General features: G+C 43.0%; 1 protein-coding gene, 1 long non-coding RNA gene and 1 pseudogene across 2 annotated transcripts; all 3 read left to right on the top strand.

Annotated features, from left to right (window-relative positions):
• The first annotated feature begins 2,294 nt into the window (after positions 1 to 2,294).
• On the top strand, positions 2,295 to 8,154 carry LOC141026304 (two-component response regulator ORR29-like). The gene is made up of 8 exons (XM_073502551.1): positions 2,295 to 2,837; positions 4,956 to 5,171; positions 5,314 to 5,469; positions 5,552 to 5,713; positions 6,691 to 6,834; positions 6,932 to 7,008; positions 7,307 to 7,459; positions 7,554 to 8,154. The coding sequence occupies exons 2-8, from the start codon at positions 4,988 to 4,990 to the stop codon at positions 7,896 to 7,898; spliced, it is 1,221 nt and encodes a 406-aa protein (XP_073358652.1). The 5' UTR covers positions 2,295 to 2,837; positions 4,956 to 4,987; the 3' UTR covers positions 7,899 to 8,154.
• A 4,093-nt stretch (positions 8,155 to 12,247) lies between these two features.
• Positions 12,248 to 13,660, top strand: LOC120966662 (uncharacterized). The gene is made up of 2 exons (XR_005760854.2): positions 12,248 to 12,531; positions 13,259 to 13,660. It is a non-coding gene; the product is annotated as an uncharacterized lncRNA (long non-coding RNA).
• Positions 13,661 to 16,632: 2,972 nt separating this feature from the next.
• On the top strand, positions 16,633 to 25,076 carry LOC120970650 (two-component response regulator ORR29-like; annotated as a pseudogene).
• The last annotated feature ends 569 nt before the right edge of the window (positions 25,077 to 25,645 follow it).

The raw sequence follows: 25,645 nt of genomic DNA, 5'->3' as shown, positions 1-25,645 counted from the left end.
TGGAAATGCAGTTTATTTCTTCTCTCATCTTCCAGTTGGTAGATTCCATTTTATTAAGAATCTCTAACAGGTAGTGGATAGAGTGCATCCATCCGTCCATCATGGACTAAGTTGATTTCCCTTCATTGTTTTCACTATTCTTCATAGCCTGTTGTAAGTTTGATCATCAGAGACTGATGCCGAATACCATGCATTCCACAACTGTCTGAAATCTGTAGCCCTCCTTAGTCTCAGCGGTCATATGTATAATGTCCGTTGGCCTCGCACCACCAAACTCCTCGTTGACAAAGAGATTTGGCAAGGATATTGCTGAAAAGAATCTTGCGTGTCTCCGGGTCAAAGAATTTCGGCCAGCCAGAGCCGGAGAATCGACTGAAGCTAATTATTTTTTCCCACAAAAGCGAATAATAGAAATTGCGTAAAGGTATTCACCAATATATATCAACTAAGGACAACTTGGAACAAATTTATTGTACCTTGCCATGTTTTGTGCAGTTTTCAAATTCTAGAACCATCACGGTGACAGGGCAGCAACTTCCACCATTGGCTCCTGAGAGTGTTCATCTAAAGTTCATGTATGGGCAGGCAACTAGTAGAATTGCCCGCGCAGATGGGCAGGCAATGTCTATTATGTACACTTTTTTAGGAAAATGTTGGTTATTTTTTTATTAATTGAAAACATATGTAATCTCCAGTTTTTCAATGTTTTAGTTGTTGTTGAGGAATTCTTTTACTCGCCTTTAATTGGATATTATTTTTGTTGGTTCATGATTTCAGAGTATTGGAATTAAAACATGGCAAGTTGGCAATAAAATTGATTGAGCTCCCAGCCTATACTTGTTATAAATCGTTGTCCAAAAATATGCATGCAATCAAAGTCATCAATCGTTGATTCACATATTTAAAAAAATAAATATTTAGTCACATGAAAATAGTATCTGAACTTTCATGAATAATTTTTTATATCAACGTCATCATTTCTTAAATTTTAACTAGCATATTTACATAAAGATGAACAACCGAAGTTGTACATGGATGACTAGGTCTATCAGTCTATGCCTACAATGGCTACTACTACAGAATATACCTATTAGCACCGCGTGTCGCACACTTAAGGCATCAGAAATGTGTGCAAGAAACATTGCACACGGTTGTTTAGAAACGCTTGTGTGTGGCATATGATAGACAAAGTATGTACTTGTTCACCATTTGCAATGTGGTCATTCGCATAAAAATTGATGATAGATAGACCACTGTGCAAATATATCGACCCAATAGACCCATTTCAAGGATGGTATATATTTCGCAGAATGACCCACACCTCACCGCTGACCAGATCCTGCACCGCCACCACCATTTCTCTCTATATCTCTCTCAATTCCTCAGGGCGAGCTTCTTGAGGTCAGGGAGGTGGCCTCCTCGGCGAGCCACTTGAGATCCTATAACGGTGTGATCAGTAGCTTGTTGTCTCTCAATAGGCTGAAGGACTCTCTAGACGAGGGTGCCGATGGAGTGACATAGGTGAGCCTCCTTCCTCTACAGGTGGTCCATGGTGTCCAACATAACCCATTATCCTCTCCGCTCTCTACACAGGAAGCTGAGGACTCCAACTCCACCGGTGGGTGTGGCCAAACGAACACGAGCTCGCCGTGAGCAATGGTGGAGGCGAGCCGCGCTGTTTTTTTTTTTTGGTTTGGCATACACGTCAGACATGGGTACCGACGATACCTCATTACGGCCACAAGTGCCCCAGCCATTGTGGTGTACGTTTTTGCATGTTTCTAATGTACCAAACTGTAATAGTGGTCATGCATTTACGAAAAAATATTTATTAAATCATCTCATCAGTTACATGCTCATAGCTACAGTACACATATGTGCAATATAAAGTTTCCTATCCGACACTATATACAACAAACACGAGTCACTGTGCATTTATCGAAGGAAATGTTGCACCTCATTTTTCCTGATAGTAATGATGCTTACCTTATCTGCGGAAGAAATATTATGATAATTATCTATTTTTTGGCTCGTCCGAGAAATTTAGTCTTAAGATTTGCTGGTCTTGTCTCTTGAAGGTGATCATAGGGATGGGCTATGAGTGTGTGTGTGTTCATAGGGGCGAGTGTTCGTGCATGTATGTGAACGTTTGCCTTTGTACTGTGTTTCTCAAAGAAGAAAATATAATAGAGTCTCCATATGTGATATCTTCGTAGTAGTATAAGGGTGTTTGATCAGTAATTTAAAAGCAAAATGTACATTGGGAAGTGGTACACATATGAGGTGATCGGCTTCTCCTCTCCCTGGTGTCGCCCCTCGGTGGCGACCCGGGGGCGAAACCCTAGCGTCGTGCACCACCTCCCCCTCCCCTTCCCCCTTCTCGCCGCTACCTGAGGGGTCGCCGGCTGGGACGTGCGACCACCAAGGAAGGTGGCGGCGCGGCTCCTCTCCGCCCCATGGTTCGTGTAGGGCGTTGGATCTGGGGCGGCGGCCCTAGCGGCGAGGGCGGCGCGTGCATGGCAGTAGGCGGCGGTCACTAGCACACGGAGACGCATCCTTGGTTGCGCGGGAAACGAGGAGGCGGTGGTCGGGGGCTCGGTGCGGGAGCCGACTCCACCGGTTCCCTGCGCCAGATCTAAAGAGGGCGGCATCTCCGCGCGCGGCCCGGCGAGCCCCATCTGCTCAGGACTCCGGCGTCCTCTGGTTCGTCGGGCCTGCAGGCTGGGTGGCGTGCTTAGGGTCGAGGGAGCGGATTGGGGGAAACCCTTGGCCCGCGGTGACGGCCACGACGTCGACGGCGCAGCGGGCGCGTTTTCCCTCTTCTGGGCCACACCGAGGTACATCCCTTTCCCTCCCCCATGTGTCCCTCGTGAAAACCTGAAATCCTCCATTTGGGCGGCGGCGACGCTCCGGCGTCGTCACCTTCTTGAAGGCGTCGCCTTTGGACAGCGGGGTGGCAGGCTCGGCTCTTGCGCTGAAGTTTGGCCGCCATGGCGGCCGGTGTTCTTCATGGGGCAACACTCTAGTGGCAGGGGTGGATGCCATTTTTTCCCGGCCTCTTCTTTGCCTCTAGTTCGACAACGTGGGTCTTTCATTCCTGTCTTCATCCCTTTAGGCCACCGGATGTGCCATGTCCACACGTGCTCGGGTAGAGCATCTCCGCCTTCCGACGGCGCAGCGCCCTACGAGCTAGGGCGAGAGGGCAGGGTGTGCCCTCTTCGGAGGCAGAACTAGAGGGTGTGCCAGCCGTGTGTGTTCTCAGGGTCTTGACGGCAAACGGGCTTCCTCCGGACTCCGGTGTTGGATCATCCTCCATGGTTTCCCTCCTCTTCGGCACGTTCGCGGCGGCGGCGGATTAGTTGTTTCTTGTGTGTCTTGTATCTTGAGCTGTTGTGTTGCTCTGTTCTTTTTCTGTTTTGTGTTGCTTTCGTGGCATATCGGTCTGTAAGGGCGTCATTGATTTAATGCCGGGCCTCGGCCTTTTTTCTAAAAAGAAGGTGGTATGCATATACACCAAAAGCCAGTGTGACAAACATTCACTTGTTCGTGCATGGAGAAATACGACTGGACACATGTCATAAAGAGATAACCATGTGTAAATGTGAAACCATGAATCTACACAACCTGATTTGGTTAAAAACAAGAGCTAGATTCATTTATTTGAGATCCATTGGTGGTTGAGGGGTGTGAGAACATATACACTATAGTTAATGTAGTGCAAATGATGTCACAAACATTTAAAGAGTGCAGCCCATTTTGTATCCATTCTAACTTCTAACCACCCATACCAGATATCTGCTGACCGGTGACATCAGACCATCCAAAGGGTGCAGCTCACATTGTCGCCATTCTAACTTTTGACTAGCCATAGCCGATATCTGCTGACTGGTGACATCTGATCGTCCAAAGGATGCAACCCACTTTGGATCCATTCTAACTTTTGGCCACCCATATTGGATATCGGGTGACCAATGACATCAGACCATCCAAACGGCACCGCCCATTGTGTACCCATTCTAGTCTCCAGCCATCCATAGCAAATTTCACTATTCACAATTTAGGAGACCATGTTAGACTCCTTGCTCATGATCAACTAGTACTTAAAGTAGAGTACTCTATTATGTTTGAAACTTTGTTTCTAGTGCAGACTTATGGACCTCACGTAGGAAATCACCTCTGAAAGTAATGTTCTTTAATTCTAAAATTTGAGGGTCACACAGAACACTGACTCTATGTCCATTGTTTCAACAATATTACAACTCTTTAGGAGAATGTGATTATAACTTTGACCTCGCCACTACATTGTGTTCACATCCATGCGACATCACTTTTTCATTTTGATTTGTGCCGCCAGTGACTGCGACATCACCAAAGAGTTGTGGTTTCAAGTGCACTGATCACTTTGAAACATCCTTTTTTTTGCACAAATACAAATAGAATAATCTTGCAATACAAAAAAGTTTTGCGGTTAGCTGACCCCACAGCTTACATGTAGAATCGCCGCTGAGTGCAGCTCCTCCGAAAAATGGTGTTATAATTGTGGTTTTGTTTTTACGTTGTCGTCGCATCCATGTGATGTGTTATGTCATTACGCTTTGTCGTTTTGGAATTCGACGCCTTCTATAACAAATATAAATACAAGTGTACACATAGATTTTCTCCACTACTTTAGGTGAAACATATCATTTCCGTACATATATGTTTGCTTGGTTTGTATATATTATGTAGCTAGTACTTTCGTGGTTATTGAACAATCTACATTTGGTGGTAACTCTTTTTTTGGAAGAGAGGGGGGGTGATTCATTTATTGTTGTGTCAGATTCTATCCCACCATGTGTGTCACCTTATAGGATGCATGGGCCACACCTGGCCACTTTGTGCTATTAGCTCTTTTGCATTTTTTAACAGTAATGTATTAAATTTTTATATTATATAAACATGACTGTGTGAAACAGAAGAAACGTTGTTGAGCTATAAATAGCCACCAATGCCCAATTGCCACATTCACGCATACAGAAAAATAGAAGCAAATAGAGCTCTCGCTTTGAGAAACCCCATGGCAGAAAGAGCAGAAGGAAGGCCCTCAGATGCGCTCATCGTGATGGTCATTGATGAAGATGAGTTCCATGCCAACTCTGCAAAATCCATGCTCTCTGAATTGAACTATTATGGTAAGGTTTTCTACATCCCATGAAAGAGGAACTATCTTCATCTTTATGAAAATATACATTTTCAACGTTTCATGGAAACCATTTCTTCTCATGTTTTGAGATGTCATTACATTCAGATAGTGAAGTTGATCTTGTTTTCCAGTGGCAGTCTATACAAGTCCCATAGAAGCGCTCGGTATTCTTGAAAAGAAAGCACATGATGTTGATTTTGTCATAGCAGCGGTGGACATGGAAGAGTTGAATGGCTTTCAGTTCCTGGAAGCAGCCAAAGATATGCATCGAAACCTTCAAGTGATCAGTATGTTCACTAATAATTGTCTCCAACTGCATGCACACGCATCTTCTTTTATGTGACATTGATAAGTCTTTTTTTTAAGCAGTGATGTCAGCAGATACAACAATGTACACAATGAAGAGATCTGTTGAACTTGGTGCTCGTTTTTTGGCGAAGAAGCCTCTTGATGCTACTACCATTCACAATATGTGGCAACATCTTGATGTAAAAGTTCTTAGGCTGAACAGGATGAAGTATCTGTTTCAAGGTTGAAATTAACATCTTATGACAAAGTATTTATGCTTATAGTTTCTAGAAAATATCTTAACACTATAATCTAATGGTTCATTGAAAATCTATTTTAATGTACAATTTTTCACATGGCCAATCCAATCATTCTTTGGAGTACAATACATCCATTTCAAAGTAGATTTCTTTTTATAGATTGGCACGAAACATAAGAGTAAGAGTAAAATATCATTGCTTCTCTTGAATTATTTTCATCTCTATCTCTTTTTCTTCACCAAGGCAAATAATTACTATCTCCTTCCATGTTTTCAAGAACACACATTTTGTGTCAAACTTTAGCCATCAATTTGACCCCCCCCCCCCCCCCCAACTGTAGAAGGGCCATTATTTTTTGGCAAAAGTTTAAGAGGTTCAAAAGATAGGTGCTTTGAAATGGAATGAGTCTCTACCAATAAGGTGAGTTGGTGGCGCATGTTCATTGGTGAAGCCTCCCCTCGCCCACGACATGCATTAACTCAATCAAATCAAATTAAATATTTTGATATGCCTCTCTTGGTGGGTGTAAGATAATTGCATTAACTCAATCAAATTAAATCGGTCATTCTAGCTATACGTCGGACATGGGAAAATCGAAAATCAAAGCAAATCTTTTACATTAACTCAATCAAATCAAATCAAATATTTTGCATTAACTCAGTCAAATCAAATCAAATCACTTCCTACATTAGAATATGTTGGGTGTAAGGTATATGTCGGATATGAGTGTTGAGTCACTAGAATATGTATGCCTCCGTTTATGAACGCGCAATTAGCTATATGTAATAGTAGTACAAGTTAGAGACGTCTGTTTTAGTGCATGCTTTCCAGAACATTATATTAATCTTCTCAATGTGGTAGTAACCTGAATTGTGTCAAGTAAAATAAGTCTTGTCTTCCTTTGGATTGCACGAAAACATGAAACTGCAAATATTAAAGTATTATGTTGTGCACACACAGGTGTTGGAGATAAAGCGCAAGATGGAGAAGAAGTTGGAGAGTCTGTAGCACAGCAAAAGGATGGAACTAAAACGACCACTCATTTCAAATGGATACCTTTCCTGGAGAGCAAGTTTTTATATGCTCTTCAAATACTTGGAGCAAGTAACTACCCATCTTAGGCCCAAGCACTTTCACTTCAGGATTAGCCTTCTCGATTTAAAATCGATAATATGAAATTTTACCTGTTAATTCATTTCAGATGCATCGCCCAGCAAGATAAAGATAATCATGAACGTGGATACTGTTACGAGGAAACAAATTTCTGCGCATCTGCAGGTGTGTTCCCAATACACATTTATTGAACTCTGGAGCATGTATGGAGTCATTTCAAATGAGCTAAGTCAAACATGTAATTTGACTGAAATAAGCCAAAGTGTCTTGTATTAGAAAAATTATTATAAAATGCTTTTGTTTATAAGTTAACAATACAGATGAACAGTGAACCCAAATTTTTGACTTGAAAAAAAACGAAAGGCCTGATATTATATAGTGTTTTCTAGTACCTAATTTATGAACTAAAGTTTTCATCTTTGAATGATTGTCTACTAATAATTGTGTATTTTATATTTTCAAGAAACATCGAAAGCGTATGGAAAGGGAACAAAACATGGCAATGTTTATGGATAGCTACGGGAATTGTGCCTCAAGTTCTAAATCCGTGAAGACTCGTCATACAATCCCTTACATGTCGGGCTATCATTCAGAAGACGATGTCCAAAGAACAATGGTGAGCTAACAATGGAAAGTTATTTATATATTATATTACTCAGAAAATAAAGTTAACACTTCAGTGATTAATTAGTCTTTCTAATTCATCTCAGATGCCAAGCTTGTTTGGAGACACTCAAGGCGTTGATGTATCTGCAGCAATGCGAAGAGCCTTACAACTTGGGGCTGTTTTTGACGAGTTCCAGTATTCCAATGGTCCTTCTAGTGACGAACCATGTGAAGGTATAGGACATAAAACAGGAGAAGATGGCATCGTTGATGACGCTAACGGCTCAAATTCATCTAGTCATGATCAAGTTGCTGCTCAAACATACAATTCAAGAGCTGCACAAGCAATCACATTCAGGAACAATTATCATCATGACCAAGTCTCCAACATAAGTAAGGTTCCAGTTGAGGGCCTTGTAGACTATCCAGATTCCGAGGATTCTGATTAAGAGGAGATGCCTTAATTCAACTAGATATTATTGAGTATGGACCTAAAATCTCACTAGACTCTATGGTGAGTTGAAGATTAACATGCAGAGCCGAGTCGGTGATGTTAGGGGCCTAATCAAAGTGTCGTTATTTTCTTTGCAAGATTGACAAAGACATTCCAATAAGATTGAATCGTGAGTGCTAGAAACTAAGAGGCAAGATAGCTTACTCTCCGATTTATACTAGATATACTAGTTCACTATTCTTGTAAACTAATCATGTGTGAGAACGACATCGTACCAGTTTGGACGAAAAAGACGCTTAGGCGTCCCTCATGAACATCCAGGTCGCCGACGAACCCAGCTCCACCCGTAGAGTCAGCTGGGCGCTACCGTTTGGCTGCTTCGAGCACGCCACCTCGATCTACCTCTATATGGGGAAAGTACCAGCCAGGGCTCTGTTCGCGTGTAGCCGCCCTCGGCCACCAGCAATGGTAAGCGCCTGCTGCCTGTTCCTATAGCTCACGATGTTGTCCGGCTATCATACCGGCTGTGGTGCGCTCAACGGCCTTCTGTCCCACTGCTCACTCGGTCTGACATGGAGTGGCCCTGTCACTCGTCGAGTTGAGGCAGGCCTGCTTCGAGATTCTAGGGCCCTTGCCTTTTATTTTTAGAGAATCCAGGGCCTTTGCCTGATCGTGACCGTGACCGTGCCCAACGGGAGCACGTAGAGGGTGCGGCCCACATAGCGAAGCACGCGGTTTTACTATAGTGCATTTCAAATTGTTTTGAAAACAGTGAACATATTTTGAAAACACAAAATTCTTTCAAGTTTGTCAATATTTATTGAAAACGCAAACGCTTTTTGAAATTTCCAAAAAAAATGAAATAGCGAACAATTTTTGAAATTTCGAACATTCCTTTCCGAACATTTATTAAAACAGAAGAAAATCGGTAAAACAACCAGAAGGAAGAGAAAAAACCTACCTGAACTGGACCGGAACCTTCTAGAAGGTTCCTAAAACCAGGAAACTTAGCGTGAATTGGGTCGGCCCATGAGTGTGTTGCATGTGCGAAACTTCAACAATCTGCCACAAATAAGCGATGAATAGGAATTGACATGCGCAACCGCATGGGCTAGCATGTGGGTGAATTGACGGGTCAGAAATTTGGAGCCCCACAGCTAAAAAAAGGAAATTCGGGGCCCCTAAAAATTGAAGCCCTTGTGCCATCGCACAGGTCACACGCCCCTAGGCACATACCTAGTAACATGGAATAGTGGCTAAAACAATATACATATATGGCATGGGGCTGACTGTATCTTACTTTATACAAATAGATGACTCGTTGCGACCATGGCGAAAAAACCAAACGCAGCCAAGAAGTGACGCTAACTATATGAAACTAAATAAATACATTGTTGGTTGGGTAACACAAAATGGTCGAATCATGGACCGAAGGGCCGAGTTTCGGCCTTTGGCGCCATCGAAATAACGAATCGGTGAGATTTTGATGCTCTGTGGCTTTATGGTTGTATTCCTGGCCTACTAATACACCAGGGCATGCTAGGGAAAGTTGATTGTGCGCCCTACCCCCAGGGCGTGCCCCTTGCCTTGTGGCTCCCTTGTATGTCTTCTAGCCTCCTACTGAAAGCTTCCAATGTCTCTTTTTGTTTAGAAAAAATCATCAAAATATTTCATCGTGTTTGGACTTCGTTTGGTATGGATTTTCTGAAAAACCAAAAACAAGTAGAAAATAGAAACTGGCACTAGGCACTGAGTTAATAGGTTAGTTCCGAAAAATTATGTAAAATGGCTTATAGAACATACAAGATTGATAATATAATAGTATAAAAAATCAAGAATTATAGATACGTAAGAGACATGTTAAGAGTGCGTCCAAATACTAAAGAACGAGATCCTCTTATACATCTCTAGCTCGACAATTGCAAGAATCCATTTATCAAGTTCAGTGATCTACAAGGCCATGCAAGCTTATATCTTACCACCAGTTTATACCTATTACTCTCGGTACAAACATATAATTCATGCAAACAACCAATTGTTATTCAACTCTCTAAACAACTGAATTTCTTACGATTGGGTTGTTGTCTTTGTTGCTTGAGGACGATCAAGGTTTAAGCTTGTGGAGGTTGATGAGTGATATTTCTACGCTCATCACACCGTTGTTTGAATAGGATAACCTTAGAAATTCTGAGAAAATCACTGCAATATTGTCACTAATGACTAATGAATGCGAGAGATCGCAAAATCCTTTGTTTATTTTATTTCCATAGGAAAAGAGGCCATACATGAAGAAAAAATATCGGTTATAAGGAATCAAGCAAAATGGAGAAGAAAGTAACGAAGTAGGAGACGCAACAATTGATACCGAGCAAAAGACGACGTTTGGTACGAGCGAGAGTAGATTTCATCTTTGGTCCGTTAGTATTGATGACTTCGCAAAGTTGGTTTTGAGAGTCTGGGAATACGTTCCAAAATGTCACGTCCGCTCAGTATTTTTGTTTTCAAGTTAGCGGTGTTAAAGAAAGACCGGCTCACATTCAAAAACACATTGGGCATGCACGATCGCCCGGCTCAGTGTGCGCATCGGTCGCATCCTGCCGGTCTGTTTTGTTCATTGTTAGGTGGATGTCAGGGGTTGCCACGGCCTATTTCCCTCACGTCATGTTGGTCGGATGCCTTGTTTTTAGTTGACTACCCGATATTTGGACTTTGTGATCTGCCCGGATGGTTTCGAGTCACCTCGGTTTTTGAGAATAGGAGTCCTGGTTCCGATGGTTCAATTCATGTACCATAGGGGGGAAGGGTGTGATCGTCCTCTATTGACCCGACGGTTGGGTTGCCCTGGCCGGCTAAAGAAGGACATGAGCAACGATCATTAAACCAGGATGGTTCCTGATACTGTTTGAATGCAAACGAAGGAGAGGGTAAAATAACTCGAGAATTGTGCCATATTGCCATAGGAGTTGATACTGCCAGAGGATTAGGTCTCTGCGCCAATCAGAGATGCTCAAGTTTTCATCACGAGCAAAAGGTATTCATTAAAAGAATGTCTACTATACATGCCTCCCATAGATTGCTTAACTTTATGGTATTGTAGGCGTGTTTTATGATCTCTGCCCGGCCTTTGGATGATGCGGCCTTGCCAGTTAGAGGGTTGGTTGGGAGGGGAACATGGTTCTGATGGCTGAGGTCGGTTGGGGTGGGGGGGGGGGTGGGGATTGCGGTTGGACTTTCTGTCAATCAGGTCATTGGGTTGCCCTGCCTGGCCAGCGAAACACTTAGGCAACAATCTCCGTTGTCCGTCTTTGCTAAATATACAAGGCACCTACAAAGGTAATACAAATATAATTACTTATAGGATATTCACGAGAAAATTCCTTCAAATGGTACACCTAATTTCCCAATTGTTGTTTTTCTGTCACATTTACCATACAAGGGAAGGTCGGAGCATCAAAAACAAATCTGCAAAGAAAGCTATGGGAAATTATCGCCATTAAGGCAAATAGAAACACTTCACAAGCGTAATCGTTAGCACACAGTTGAGAAAAAAATCCTTTAAATAGTTTGCTTAACTTCTAGGTTTCTGTTGGTCTCTGCGCTAATTGGCACAACGGGTCAGCTAGTAAACATATAAGATTGTGAGGACCAAGGAACTGTGCACACAAGACTCGGATATTCAAACGCCACACTGAACCCATGCACCAACACAACCTGAACTCCTAGCCACCCTCAACCTAATCAATGTAGGTAAGTTCATCTTCCACGATGTGTTACTCTATATTCATATTTCCTAATTTGGACAACTACACGGGCAAGCTCGCCATTGAAGGCTACGGTTTGTGTGATGGTGTACATGTATGGAAGTTTTACTCACAAACCACGCCATTTGCCCTATCATGTGTCAGCACTCCTTCGGTCCATCACACGCACACGCACACACACACACACCTCAAACAAATGTGGATCCAATCGCATCCGGCCCAGAATAAGTAAATATGTAACCCCTCCATGGAGTAGTTGCTCCACCTTCCTCCATCTCAGGCGATACGCACCCGGTCACATGAGATAGAACAAGGTTGGTGCAGTGTTGTCGTTATGCTCACATGGTTAAATTGATAAGTACCATCCAACCATGGAGCCTTTGTCCTTCACCTCAGCATTCATTAACACGCCTATGACATAATGCGATGGTCCCACCCATCTTGTCAATTATAAACCATGACGTGTATTCAGTGTTGTATTTTCTCATTTGGCTCTCTCCGGAAGAGAGGATGACACATATCCCATGATATAGTGAATGACAAGATAATTTGGACCATTTCTCGCTGCTTTCGGTTCGCCCGCTCTCATATTGTGCCAACATTATTACTAAAGCAGCTTTTCTGGGTCCTTCGAGACCCTCCTGGTATTAAATACAAGTTCTTTTCTATAAGAACAACCAACATCCATCAAACACCCATCACTTTCTCTTTATCCCTTCCTTCGACATTCTCTGTTTTCCTGCCCCACCAAGTTATAGGTGAGAAGGCATGAGAGAAGAGTCCCCTCTTGCGTTGCTTGGAGAACTGAGCACTGTCAAGGAGGAGGAGGAGGTGGTGGTGGAGGAGCATGACTAGCGGCGGCTGCAGGTGAGCTAATCTGGTCAGCTCATGATTATTGTGTATCTTCTCCATTTGGCTGGTCTCACTCACTGACTCACCACATCCAACACCTCTATAGCTTCGGCGTAGGCAACCTTTTTGACATAATGTCAGAGAGGCTTAATGGCGAGGAAACCATGGAAACGACTCTGGCCAGGGGGCGGGGCCCTCCCGAATGATCTTCTCTGCTATCTTATGTCGTTCCTACCTTCCCACGACTCTGTGCGGACGTGTGTTCTTGCTAAGCGATGGAGCATGCTTTGGAAGTCTATGCCCGCACTGCGCAGCGATGACCCCAATAGTTATGACGCCATTAGTGGCCCCAGCAGATTTGTGAACGAGTTGCTTCACCTTCGCACAAGAGTAGGGGTCTTAGCGCAGCAACAGAAACTATTAATTTCCTCAACTGAATGCTTGATTAGGTAATGTAAGGTGGTTTGGACTAATTTAGGTAGTATCGAAGGCACAAATCTGAAGTGTACATTTTTTTATTGGACTAGGACAGTTTGACACCCTCCTCTATGGTTGTTTCGTGTAAGCGTTACCCAAAATGCTTCCTACCAAATTTAAGTTAAAACATCTGCTCACTTTCATGTTCCATTACTATCCCATTACAAGAATTTCTCAGATTATGCCCTGATAGCTAGTTAGACTAAAACCGAAGAGTTCGTATGAGACTTTCATGTGCTCAATGGATCCTTTGTTGTTTATGCAGGGTTCAATTTCGATCTATATATGATCAGATCATCCTCGTTCTTCAAACTTGAGGCCCTCGGATCTGGTGCCATGAAGTTGTTGTGTTTAGTCTACTAGTGTGCTATTCATATGAAGTTATGAACTCTTATGTGATTTGTTGTGTTTCGTCTACTAGTGTCCTATTCAAATGAACTCTTATGTATTGTTGTGTAGCTTGTTGCTTGGATGTTGTCATAAATCATATCATGTTGAGGTTTGGAGTGCCGCGGTAGTCCTAGTGCACTTTTGCTCATCTCATGAACTTAGTGTCAGGCCTGAACCGATTATGTAATTGTGGTAAGATGTTTTAGGCACCTGTCTAGTGTCGTTTCTAGATTGTGCTAAGTAATATGCAACATGTGATTGTCTGCTTCTTTCTAAACATGCCATGTTGATTGAGTGTGTCCATGCTAAAAAATACAAGTTACAATTTCCAATGGAGGTGGATCTTGCGCTCGAGAAGTATGGGGGTCTTTTCCTGCCGATGTTCCACAACATCATTGGCACGCCTGTAGCTGCGCACTCTTGAGGTCCATGAAAGGAGTCTGTGAAGGTGCTTTTTAGTTCATGGTTTGCTTCTCTTCTCTCGCAACGGTGAAGACTGATGGCGAGATGGTTGTCGCTCAGGGACCCCTAGGGGCTTCTTTGTATTTTTATTTTCCTTGATTGTTTGTGCAATGTTGTAGCACATGTATGTCTATAGGTTGTGTGCATCCTAATGATGCAGATGCCGAGGGTCAAGCCTCCTTTTTGAACAAAATACATGTGTGTTTCTAGATTGTTTAGTCTATATACAATCTCCATTACTCTCTTCCCTCTTGAAAAAGAACACTCTCAAGGATAGACAACCATAATATACCTACCATCTCATTAATGCTCTTCCCAGTCAGTCCACTCTTTCTCACCACAACTCTCGTTGGGGAGGTGAAACGGTGGTTGTGGACTTGCAGTGATAAATTCATTAAGGTTTCACTCTTTTCCTTCTTTAGAGAATTCCTTATTTGACCCTGAATAAAAATGTGGTTTCATATTTGTCCTTGAAAAAATCTTCCATATTTGACACATGGTTGAAGTTTTGTTCCTTATATGAAATTCCGTCAATTTTGGTTACTAATGGTGTTGAGTGAGGCAAGAAAATACAATTTCCCCCCTGTTACATCCCCACTATGACCAAATAAGGAATAGCCTCTTATGAGTTCATGAATGGGTGTGACCTAGACGTAGACGAGCTCGCCGTCAGCAATGGTGGAGGCGAGCCGCACTGCTTTTTTTGGTTGAGCATGTACACGTCAGACATGGATGCCGACGATGACCCTACCTCATTACGGTGACAGGTGCCCCAGCCATTGTGATGTTTTTGCATGATTCTAAATGTACCGAACTATAATGGTGGTCATGTGTTTACAAAAATATATATTTATTAAAGCATCTCATCATTTATATATTCATAGCTGCAGTACACATATGTGCCATAGTTTCCTATCCGACACTATAATATACAACAGACACGAGTCACTGTGCATTTATCGAATGAATTGTTTCAGCTCATTTTTTTCTGACAGTGATGATGCTTACCTTATCTGTGAAAGAAATATTATGATAATTATCTATTTTTTGGCTCGTCGGAGAAATTCCGTCCCAAGATTTGCCGGTCTTGTCTCTCGGAGGTTCTCATGAGATGGGCTATGAGTGTGTGCGTTCATAGGGGTGAGTGTTCATGCATGTATGTGAATGTCTGCCTTTGTACTATGTTTCTCAAAGAAGAAAACATAATAGAGTCTCCGTCTGTGATATCTTTGAAGTTGTATAAGGGTGTTTGATCAGTAATTCAAAAGAAAAATGTACATTGGGAAGTGGTATGCATATACACCAAAAGCCAGTGTGACAAACATTCACTTGTTTAGGCTGCATGCATGGAGAAATATGACTGGACACACGTCATAAAGAGACCACCATGTGTAAATGTGAAACCATGAATCTACACAACCTGATTTGATTAAAAACAAGAGCTAGGTTCATTTATTTGAGACCGTTAGTGGTTGAGGGGTGCGAGAACATAAACATTATAGTTAATCTCATGCGTAAATGTGAAATCATGAATCTACACAACCTGATTTGATTAAAAACAAGAGCTAGATTCATTTATTTGAGACCATTAGTGGTTGAGGGGTGCGAGAACATAAACCTTATAGTTAATGTAGTGTAACTGATATCACAAACATTCAAAGAGTGCAGCCCACTTGTATCTAGTCTAACTTTTGACCATCCATATCGGATATCTGCTGACCGGTGACATCAGACCATCCAAAGGATGCAGCCCACTTTGTAATCATTCTAACTTTTGACCATCCATACTAGATATCGGTTGACCGATGACATCTGATCGTCCAAAGGTTGCAACCCACTTTGTATCCATTCTAACTTCTGACCACCCATATCAGATATCCGCGGACCAATGACATCAGACCATCCAAATGGCGCTACACATTTTGTAAATATTCTAGTTTCTAGCGGTCCATACAAAATTTCACTATTCACAATTTAGGAGACCATGTTAATTAGACTGCTTGGCTATGATAAACCAGTACTTAAAGTAGAGTACTCTATTATGTTTGAAACTTTGTTTCTCGTGCAGACTTATGGACCTCACGGAGGAAATCACCACTCAAAGCAATGTTATTTAATTCTAAAATTTTAGGGTCACACGTAAACACTGACTCTAAGTTCATTGTTTAACAATATTACAACTCCTTAGGAGAATGCGGTTATAACTTTGATCTCGCCATTACATTATGTTCACATCCATGCGACATCACTTTGTCATTTTGATTAGTTCAGCCAGTGACGGTGCCAGCACCAAAAAGTTGTGGTTTCAAGTGCACTAATCACTTTTAAATGTCCTTTTTTACACAAATACAAACATAACTAAACTTGCAATACAAAAAAAGGTTTTGCGGTCAGCTGACCCCACAACTTACACGTAGAATCGCCGCTGAGTGATGCTCCTCCGAAAAATGTGGTTATAATTGTGGTTTTGTTTTTACGTTGTCGTCGCATCCGTGCGACAATGTGTTATGTCATTACGCTTTGTCGTTTTCGAATTCGATGTCTACTATACACAAATATAAATACAAGTGCACACATAGATTTTCTCTATTACTTTAAGTGTAACAGATCATATATGTGTGCTTGGTTTGTATATATTTGAAACATATTATGTAGCTAGTACTTTCGTGGTTATTGGACAATCTACATTTGGTGGTAACTCTTTTTCGGGGGGGGGGGGGGGGGGGGGGGGGGGCTGTGATTCATTTATTGTTGTGTCGGATTCTATCCCACCATGTGTGTCACCATGTAGGATGCCTGGACCACACCTGCCCACTTTGTGCTATTAGCTCTTTTGCAAAACGATAGTAATGTATTATGTTATTTTTATATATATTATACATATGACTATGCGAAACGGAAGAAACCCTGTTGAGCTATAAATAGCCACCAATGCCCAGTTGCCACATTCACACATACACAAAAATAGAAGCAAATAGAGCTCTAGTTTTGAGAAACCCCATGGCAGAAAGAGCAAAAGGACGACCCTCAGATGCACTTAGCGTGATGGTCATTGATGAAGATGAGTTTCATGCCAACTCTGCAAAATCCATGCTCTCTGAATTGAACTATTATGGTAAGGTTTTCTACATCCCATGAAAGAGGAACTATATTCATCTTTATGAAAATATACACCTTTTCATGTTTCGTGGAAACCATTTATTCTCATGTTCCGAGATGTCGTTACATTTAGATAGTGAAGTTGATCTTGTCTTTCCAGTGGCAGTATATACAAGTCCCATAGAAGCACTCGGTATTCTTGAAAAGAAAGCACATGATGTTGATTTCATCATGGCAGCAGTGGACATGGAAGAGTTGAATGGCTTTCAGTTCTTGGAAGCTGCCAAAGATATGCATAGAAACCTTCAAGTGATTAGTATGTTCATGAATTATTTGTCTCCAACTGCATGCACATGCATCTTCTTTTATGTGACATTGAGAAGTCTTTTATTTTTTTTAAGTAGTGATGTCAACAGAAACAACAATCTACACAATGAAGAGATCTATTCAACTTGGTGCTCTTTTTTGGCGAAGAAGCCTCTTGATGCTAATACCATTCACAATATGTGGCAACATCTTGATGTAAAAGTTCTTAGGCTGAACAGGATGAAGTATCTATTTCAAGGTCAAAATTAACATCTTATGACCAAGTATTTATGCTTATAGTTTGTACGAAATAACTTAACACTATAATCTAATGGTTCATTGAAAATCTATTGACGTACAACTTTTCACTTGGCCAATCCAAATAATCTTTGGAGTACAATACATCTTTCAAAGTAGATTTCTTTTTATAGATTGGCACAAAAAGTGAGAGTAAGAGTAAATATCATTGCTTCCCTTGAATTATTTCTCATGTCTATCTATTTTTCTTCACCAAGGAAAATAATTACTCTCTCCTTCCATGTTTACAAGAGCACAAATTTTGTGTCAAACTTTCGCCATGAGTTTGAACCCCCCCCCCCCCAATGTAGAACGGCCATTATTTTGGCAAAAGTTTAAGAGGTTCAAAAGATAGGTGCTTTGATGAATCTCTACTATTAAGGTGAGGTGGTCGTATGTTCATTGGTAAAGCCTCCCCTCGCTCACATCATGCATTAATCCAATCAAATCAAACTAAATATTTTGCAGTGCCCCTCTTGGTGGGTGTAAGGTTTGCTTTAACTCAAGCAAATCAAATCGGTCGTTCTAGCTATATGTTGGACACGGGCAATAAAAGAAAATCAAAGCAAATCTTTTGCATTAAGTCAATCAAATCAAATCAAATATTTTGCATTAACTCGGTCAAATCAGATCAAATCACTTCATGCATTAGAATATGGTGGGTATAAGGTATATGTCGGATACGATTGGTGTTTAATCACTAGAATATGTATGCCTCCGTTGTAATGCACGGGAAATCAGCTATATGTAATAGTAGTAAAAGTTAGAGACGTTGGTTTTGGTGCATGCTTTCCAGAACATTATATTAATTTTCTCAATGTTGTAGTAACATGAATTGTGTCAAGTAAAATAAGTCTTGTCTTCCTTTGTTATTGCACGAAAACATGAAACTGCTAATATTAAAGTATTATGTTGTGCACACGTAGGTGTTGGAGATAAAGCCCAACATGGAAAAGAAGTTGGAGAGTCCGTAGCACAGCAAAAGGATGGAACTAAAACGACCACTCAACTCAAATGGATACCTTTCCTAGAGAGCAAGTTTTTATATGCTCTTCAAATACTTGGAGCAAGTAACTACCCATCTTAGGCCCAAGCACTTTCACTTCGGGATTAGCCTTCTGGATTTAAAATCGATAATATGAAATTATATCTGTTAATTCATTTCAGATGCATCGCCCAGCAAGATAAAGATAATCATGAACATGGACACTGTTACGACGAAACAAATTTCTGCGCATCTACAGGTGTGTTCCCAATATACATTTATTTGTACTTTGGAGCATGTATGGAGTCATTTCAAATGAGCTAAGTCAAACATGTAATTTGACTGAAATAAGCCAAAGTGTCAAACATGTGAGGGATGTGATGCTCAACCTGGTGGAACCAACTATCCCGTGGCTCTGCAAAGTTTGTCGGGTGCTACAAATTTGAAGTTGAAAATATATGATCCGACACGGGTATGCTCCCTTTTCGCCACCTCCTATTGTTGTTTGACATCCACTAGATTCCATGTATGTCTGCATGAAGATATTTGTCAATATAATCTTATCAAGCCTGTTCCTTACATGTGTTGCATGTTTTCCAGAATTCACATGCTTGAATCTTGATGTTTCTTGAACACATTTGTTGCTATGCATACCGCTACTGGATAATTTAGTCATGTGTACTATTCATAGATGTAGGATTGAGATTATAGTACAGCTTGGGTTACAAATCGTGGTATATGCTAACTGTTAATTGCTATACAAAAAGAGAGCCATCAGAAAGCTTTCAAAGCATGTACTTCCGTATCTAAAAAAGGAGCTTGTACTTCTGAATTCAGATCTTGAATTGTGGTTTAACCTTCTCCATTTTATCTCCAGTTATCTATTTTCAGAATGGATTTGAAATGGCGCCCTGTGTTTAGGAAGTTAAAAACATTGTTGCTCAATGAATGGTGTGTCGGTGATGATTTTACTGGATTGATTTACTTTCTCCAGCACTCACCAATTCTAGAGACACTTAAGCTTCAGCTTGATCTTGAAAGTTCTGAGGTATATATATTCTCAGAGTAAGATAGCTTGTCTTTGAAGTTACCATTTACCATTTGTTGACCTAAGCAAAATATTTTGTTTACTACAGGATTATCATTTGAGCAAAACTGATGAAAGTTGTAACTTAAAGGAACAGTCATTGCTATCACCACATCTCAAGGTAGTCAAAATTATATGTTGCACGCCGGAAGATGTGATAGTTCGCCGTATTTTAAAGATTCTATGTGCCCATGGAGTGCCTTACGAAAAAATTGAGGTTGAAGTTCGCATGTAAGTTGCCATCATCATTCTTCATCATTATTATCTTTCAGTCGCCAACCAATACATTAACATACTTGGATAAAAAAATCTTAGCCCCAAGCAGAGTAGGACGATATATCCACACCACTTTTTACGTTCTTATAGCCCACCATGACACCGTACTATACTTGGGAACCACAATGTTGCACGTTTAATGGTGGCATTGATGCTTCTTGTCATCACCATAGGTGTGGATGGAACCCAACGGTAACACTGGCTAAACAACTAGAGCTGCAACATGTGCTTGGTAGCTACATGCAGCAGAATGCCCATGTTAGCAACGCACAAGAGTAGGGAGCTTAATTATCAGTTAGCGCAGCAACAGAAAGCATTAATTTCCTCAACTGAATGCTTGATTAGGTAATGTAAGGTGGTCTTGACTAATGTAGGTAGTACCGAAGGCAGAAATCTGAAGTGTACATTATTTTATTCGAATGGGACAGTTTGACACCCTGCTCTATAGCTGTTTCGTGTAAGCGCTACCCAAAATGTTTCCTACCAAATTTAAGTTAAAACTTCTGCTTAGTTTCATGTTCCATTACTGTCCCATTACAAGAAGTTCTCAGAATAAGCCCTGATGGCTAGCTAGACTAAAACTGAAGAGTTCGTATGAATTCAAGCATTCTGTGTTGGCCCAGTCCCGACGCCGAGTACTTCCGGTGACGGCAATATGACTGACGACGAACGACGATGACGAACGAAGCTCACTGACGAACTCGACGAAGTGCTTTTACGTCGAGGTGCACCGCAACACAAAGCTAGCCTCCTGCTAGTTTATCTCCAATCAATCCTTCCTGACGTGTACTAGTACTAAGCACTAGCACCTCTAGCCGGGACACAATACGAGCACGTACGCACACTTGATCGATCTGTACTTTGATCGACTCGGCGCAGGCTACGTACACGAACACTTGATCGATTTGGATGGCCACAGGACCGTATCGGTCCTGAACTTTCTTTGTATTGATTTGATCTTGATCGGTACAAAGATTATAAGGGGTGGTTCCATATATATACTAGTATAGCTAGCCTATACATAAACCTATTAGGTGACTGACTCCTAGTCCGAGCCGGCTAGGAGACGGAGACGTGTTTAACTCCAACAATCACCCCCCTAAACACGACGTCGTCACGTCACAGCTCCGACGCCGATCCTTCTTCGCATCTTCAAGAACTTCTCTTGGTCCAAAGTCTTGGTTAGCATATCCGCCAGTTGATCATTGGTGCAAATGTAGTTGACCTTCATCTTACCTTCTTTCACGCTGTCCTTTATGTACCGATACACCGTATCAATGTGCTTGCCCCTATCATGATGCACTGGATCCTCGCGTAGAAATGTTGAAGACTCACTGTCAACATTGAGCACCAATTGTTCCGGATCTCGATCCATGAGATCACCGTGCAGCCTCCCTAGCCACACACCTTGACACATCGCAGTGGCAGCTGCAATATACTCTATTGCATCAACTGCGGGTGCTTTACTCTTCTTGCTCAGTTCAAGACGAGGTTTCATTGAAGCTTCAATTAGATTGCAATCTTTCATGCCACAGTTTTCAAGTATCTTCCTTGTGTATGCCTCCTGGCATAGTGTGATCTCCTCTGTCTTTTGATGTACCTCTATCCTGGGGTAGAAGCTCAAAAGACCTAGATCATCCCTCTTGAAAATCTCCTTCATTTGTAACTTGAACTTTGCAATCACCTCTTCATCTGCTCCAGTAATCAATAGGTCGTCGATGTAGATGCCAACTAGTAGACGATCCCTTCCTTCACCTCGCTTGTACATTGCATGCTCTAGTGGGGCTTTCTCAAATCCAAGAGAAATCAATGTCCGACCAAGTTTGATGTTCCACTCCCGAGGTCCTTGCCATAGCCCATACAAGATTTTGTGTGACTTCAGTACCTTGTGCTCTTCTCCCTCTTTGATGAAATCTGATGGTTGATTCACATACGCATCTCCTTTTATCTCGCCATCCAAAACCGCAGAGTTTACATCCATGTGATGTACCTTCCATGAGTCCTGAGCCGCGAGAGTGATGAGTAATCTCACCGACTCCGTCTTTGCAATGGGAATGAACACTTCTTCGAAGTCCACACCTTCCTCTTGCACATACTCTTTGGTTAGTAGCCTCGCTTTGTGCTTCATGCACCCTTCAACATCCTTCTTGACCTTGAATTCCCACTTGAGCTCCATAGCCTTTTCATTGTTGGGAAGATCCACAAGCTCCCATGAATTATTGTCATGGATCGACCCCAACTCTTCTATCATAGCATGACGCCAACACTCCTTTGTATTTGCGTCCACAAATTCCACCGGTTCCTCGGGGCTTACTAGACACCGTCGCCCACTCCCGTTCACCATTATCGGGTTAATCATCCGAAGAAATTTCTCCGGATATGGGTGTAACTCCGGCTGTAGATGTTCGGTTGTAGATGGACGTGTCGTTTTCTCCAGTACTTTCGGAGGCGACATAGGTGCCGAAGTGACGTCATCTTCTGCGTACAATTCTGCTAGCAACTGCGAGCCACCACCGATGCTCGCTTCTAGGCTGACAAATAGAGTACTGGACATACTTGCTGACTGGCCACCACCAAGTGATGCTACTGCACCCCCTGCGCATGAGATTGGTGCTGCATCATTTACACGTAGTAAAGTTTCAGGTGCCACCACGTATGAACCATGAGACACTTCCCCAAGTGGGTCTTTTCCTTCCTCTGGATGTTGCCCACGTTCTGGCCCATGCACCATGCCTCCACGTGGTGATGCTTGAGCTGCTAGCTTGCAGTGGCCACCACCGCCCAACTCGCTGGAGTGATTGGCTTCTTCTGGGTACCCGTCCTTTGCTAGGCTGCGCCCTCCGACACACATGGCTGGGCTTTGCAACAGAACGCGTGTGCCTCGCTCGCCCCGACTCGCTACTTGGCGACCGCCTGCAACGCTCTTTGCCGAGTTGTTTTCGTGGACATCTGGCGCCATGTACGCCATTACGTCATTGTCTTTTGTGTCGCTTTTGCGGCCGCCTACGGGCCTCTCCTCCAGTTGACCAACACAAAGACTGCTTCTCCATGGTCGAGCACACGCTGCTTTCGCTGTATCCGATCCAGCAAAGTTAGCACTTACGTCTGTAGCATCGACGTAAGTTTCGGAGTCACCTCCCGCATCAGTAGCATCGACACGAGTTTCCGAACCATGATTATGAAGGTGAACTTTTTCTTTCACGAGCACAACAATTTCTTTAGCCGGCTCTTGAAGAACTGGATCCTGCTTGTCCACGAGTTCACACATCAACATCATGTCACTATCATCTCCTTGCTGGGCTATGAGCGCCTTCTGCTTCGGTGCTTTCTCGCAGTCAGCCTTGAAGTGGCCGAGGAGGCCACAGTTATAACACCTCACTTTTCTGATGTCAAACTTTCTCCTCGGTGGTGGTGCAGCCTCATCCTCCGAGTCGTCGTCCGAGTCCGCGTCCGAGTCGGCGAAGTTCTTTCTCACCGAACGCTGCTTCCCCTTCTTCTTGCTGCTGCTCGTGGATCCGCCTTGCTTTTCCTTTGACAAAGCGATCCACTGCGCCCTTGTGAGCATCACAAGCTCGTCGTTCCTCCCGTCCCCAAGACTGTACCGCATCCGCTCGTCGTGAGCCTTGTACCGTCCGACAAGATCGTCGATGGAGAGAGTCGCGAGATCGACGCACTGCTCGATCGCCGTGACAATTTGCAGGTACCGGGGAGGGGCTGCACGCAAGAACCGCCAGACAACCGAGGCCTCCGTGAGGTTTTCTCCAAGCGCGCGGATCCGATTGACGAGAGTAGCCACCCGTGAAGCAAGCGCATCCACGGACTCATCGTCGCCCATGACCAAAGTCTCGTAGTTCCTTAGGAGAGTTTGGAGATTGGCTTGCTTGACGCGGGTGTGTCCCTCAAACATGAGCTTCAGCGTATCCCACACCTCCTTCGCCGTTGCTTTGGCGATTAGGTGCTGGAGGACATCCATCGGCATCACCGAGTAAATCGCCGACGCCGCCTGCCGATCCTTCCGGTGCTCGGCTCCCTCCTTCTTGAAGGTGTCGCCTCCTGGGTCGACCGCGTCCCATAGCTCGTTGGCGCGGAGGCCACACTCCATGAGGGCCTTCCACACCCCGAAGTTCTCGCGATCAAATCATGGGTACGACGAACTCGCCGGAGCAGCAAATACTTTAGCCGCGCCGGAGTACTCCGCCAGCTGCTTGTTCTTCTCGTCGTCCGCCATGATCCTCCGTTACTAGAAGATCAACCTTGCTCTGATACCAATTGTTGGCCCAGTCCCGACGCCGAGTACTTCCGGTGACGGCAATATGACTGACGACGAACGACGATGACGAACGAAGCTCACTGACGAACTCGACGAAGTGCTTTTACGTCGAGGTGCACCGCAACACAAAGCTATCCTCCTGCTAGTTTATCTCCAATCGATCCTTCCTGACGTGTACTAGTACTAAGCACTAGCACCTCTAGCCGGGACACAATACGAGCACGTACGCACACTTGATCGATCTGTACTTTGATCGACTCGGCGCAGGCTACGTACACGAACATTTGATCGATTTGGATGGCCACAGGACCGTATCGGTCCTAAACTTTCTTTGTATTGATTTGATCTTGATCGGTACAAAGATTATAAGGGGTGGTTCCATATATATACTAGTATAGCTAGCCTATACATAAACCTATTAGGTGACTGACTCCTAGTCCGAGCCGGCTAGAAGACGGAGACGTGTTTAACTCCAACATTCTGATAGCTAGATCAACCAACAAAATTTCTCATAATATTCCCTGCATTCCTTCCGGTACGAGACTTCATGTGCTCATTGTGTCCTTTGTTGTTTATGCAGGGTTCAATTTCGATCTATATATGATCAGATCATCCCCGTTATTCAAACTTGAGGCCCTCGGATCTAGTGCCATGAAGTTGTGGTGTTTCGTCTACTAGTGTCCTATTCATATGAACTCTTATGTATTTCTGTGTAGCTTGTTGCTTGGATGTTGTCATAAATCATAACATGTCGAGGTTTGAAGTGCCGTGGTAGTCCTAGTGCACTTTTGCTCATCTCATGAACTTAGTGCCAGGCCTGAACCGGTTATGTAATTGTGGTAAGATGTTTCATGCACCTGTCTAGTGTTGTTCTGGATTGTGGTAAGTAATATGCAACATGTGATTGTCTGCTTCTTTCTAAACATGCCATGTTCATTGAGTGTGTTCGTGCTCGAGAATACAAGTTACGATTTCCAGTCGAGGTGGATCTTGGGCTTGAGAAGTACGGGGGTCTTTTCCAGCCGATGTTCCCCAACGTCATTGTCACCGCCTCTAGCTTCACATTCTTGAGGTCCATGAAAGGAGCCTTCTGCAAATGTGCTTTTCAGTTCGTGGTTTGCTTCTCTTCTCTGGCAGCGGTGAAGGCTGATGGCGAGATGGCCGTCGCTCAGGGACCTCTAGGGGCTTCTCTGTATTTTTATTTTCCTCGGTTGTTTGTGCAATGTTCTAGCACATGTATGTGTGGATCCTAATGATGCAGAGGCCGAGGGTCAAGCCTCCTTTTTGAAAAAAATACATGTGTCTTTCTAGGTTGTTTGTTAGTCTGTATATAATTTCCATTACTCTCTTTGTTGAAAAAACACACTGCTCAAGGATAGACAACCATCAAACACCCATCGAAAACCTACCATCTCATTAATGCTCTTCCCAGTCACTCCGCTCTTTCTCGCCACAATGAGTCTTTGAGGAGGTGAAATGG

Source organism: Aegilops tauschii, chromosome 6 (assembly GCF_002575655.3).
Source record: "Aegilops tauschii subsp. strangulata cultivar AL8/78 chromosome 6, Aet v6.0, whole genome shotgun sequence".
Taxonomy (NCBI): domain Eukaryota; kingdom Viridiplantae; phylum Streptophyta; class Magnoliopsida; order Poales; family Poaceae; genus Aegilops; species Aegilops tauschii.
The sequence above is the reverse complement of the archived record's forward strand: the minus strand, read 5'-3'. Positions and strand labels throughout refer to the sequence as shown.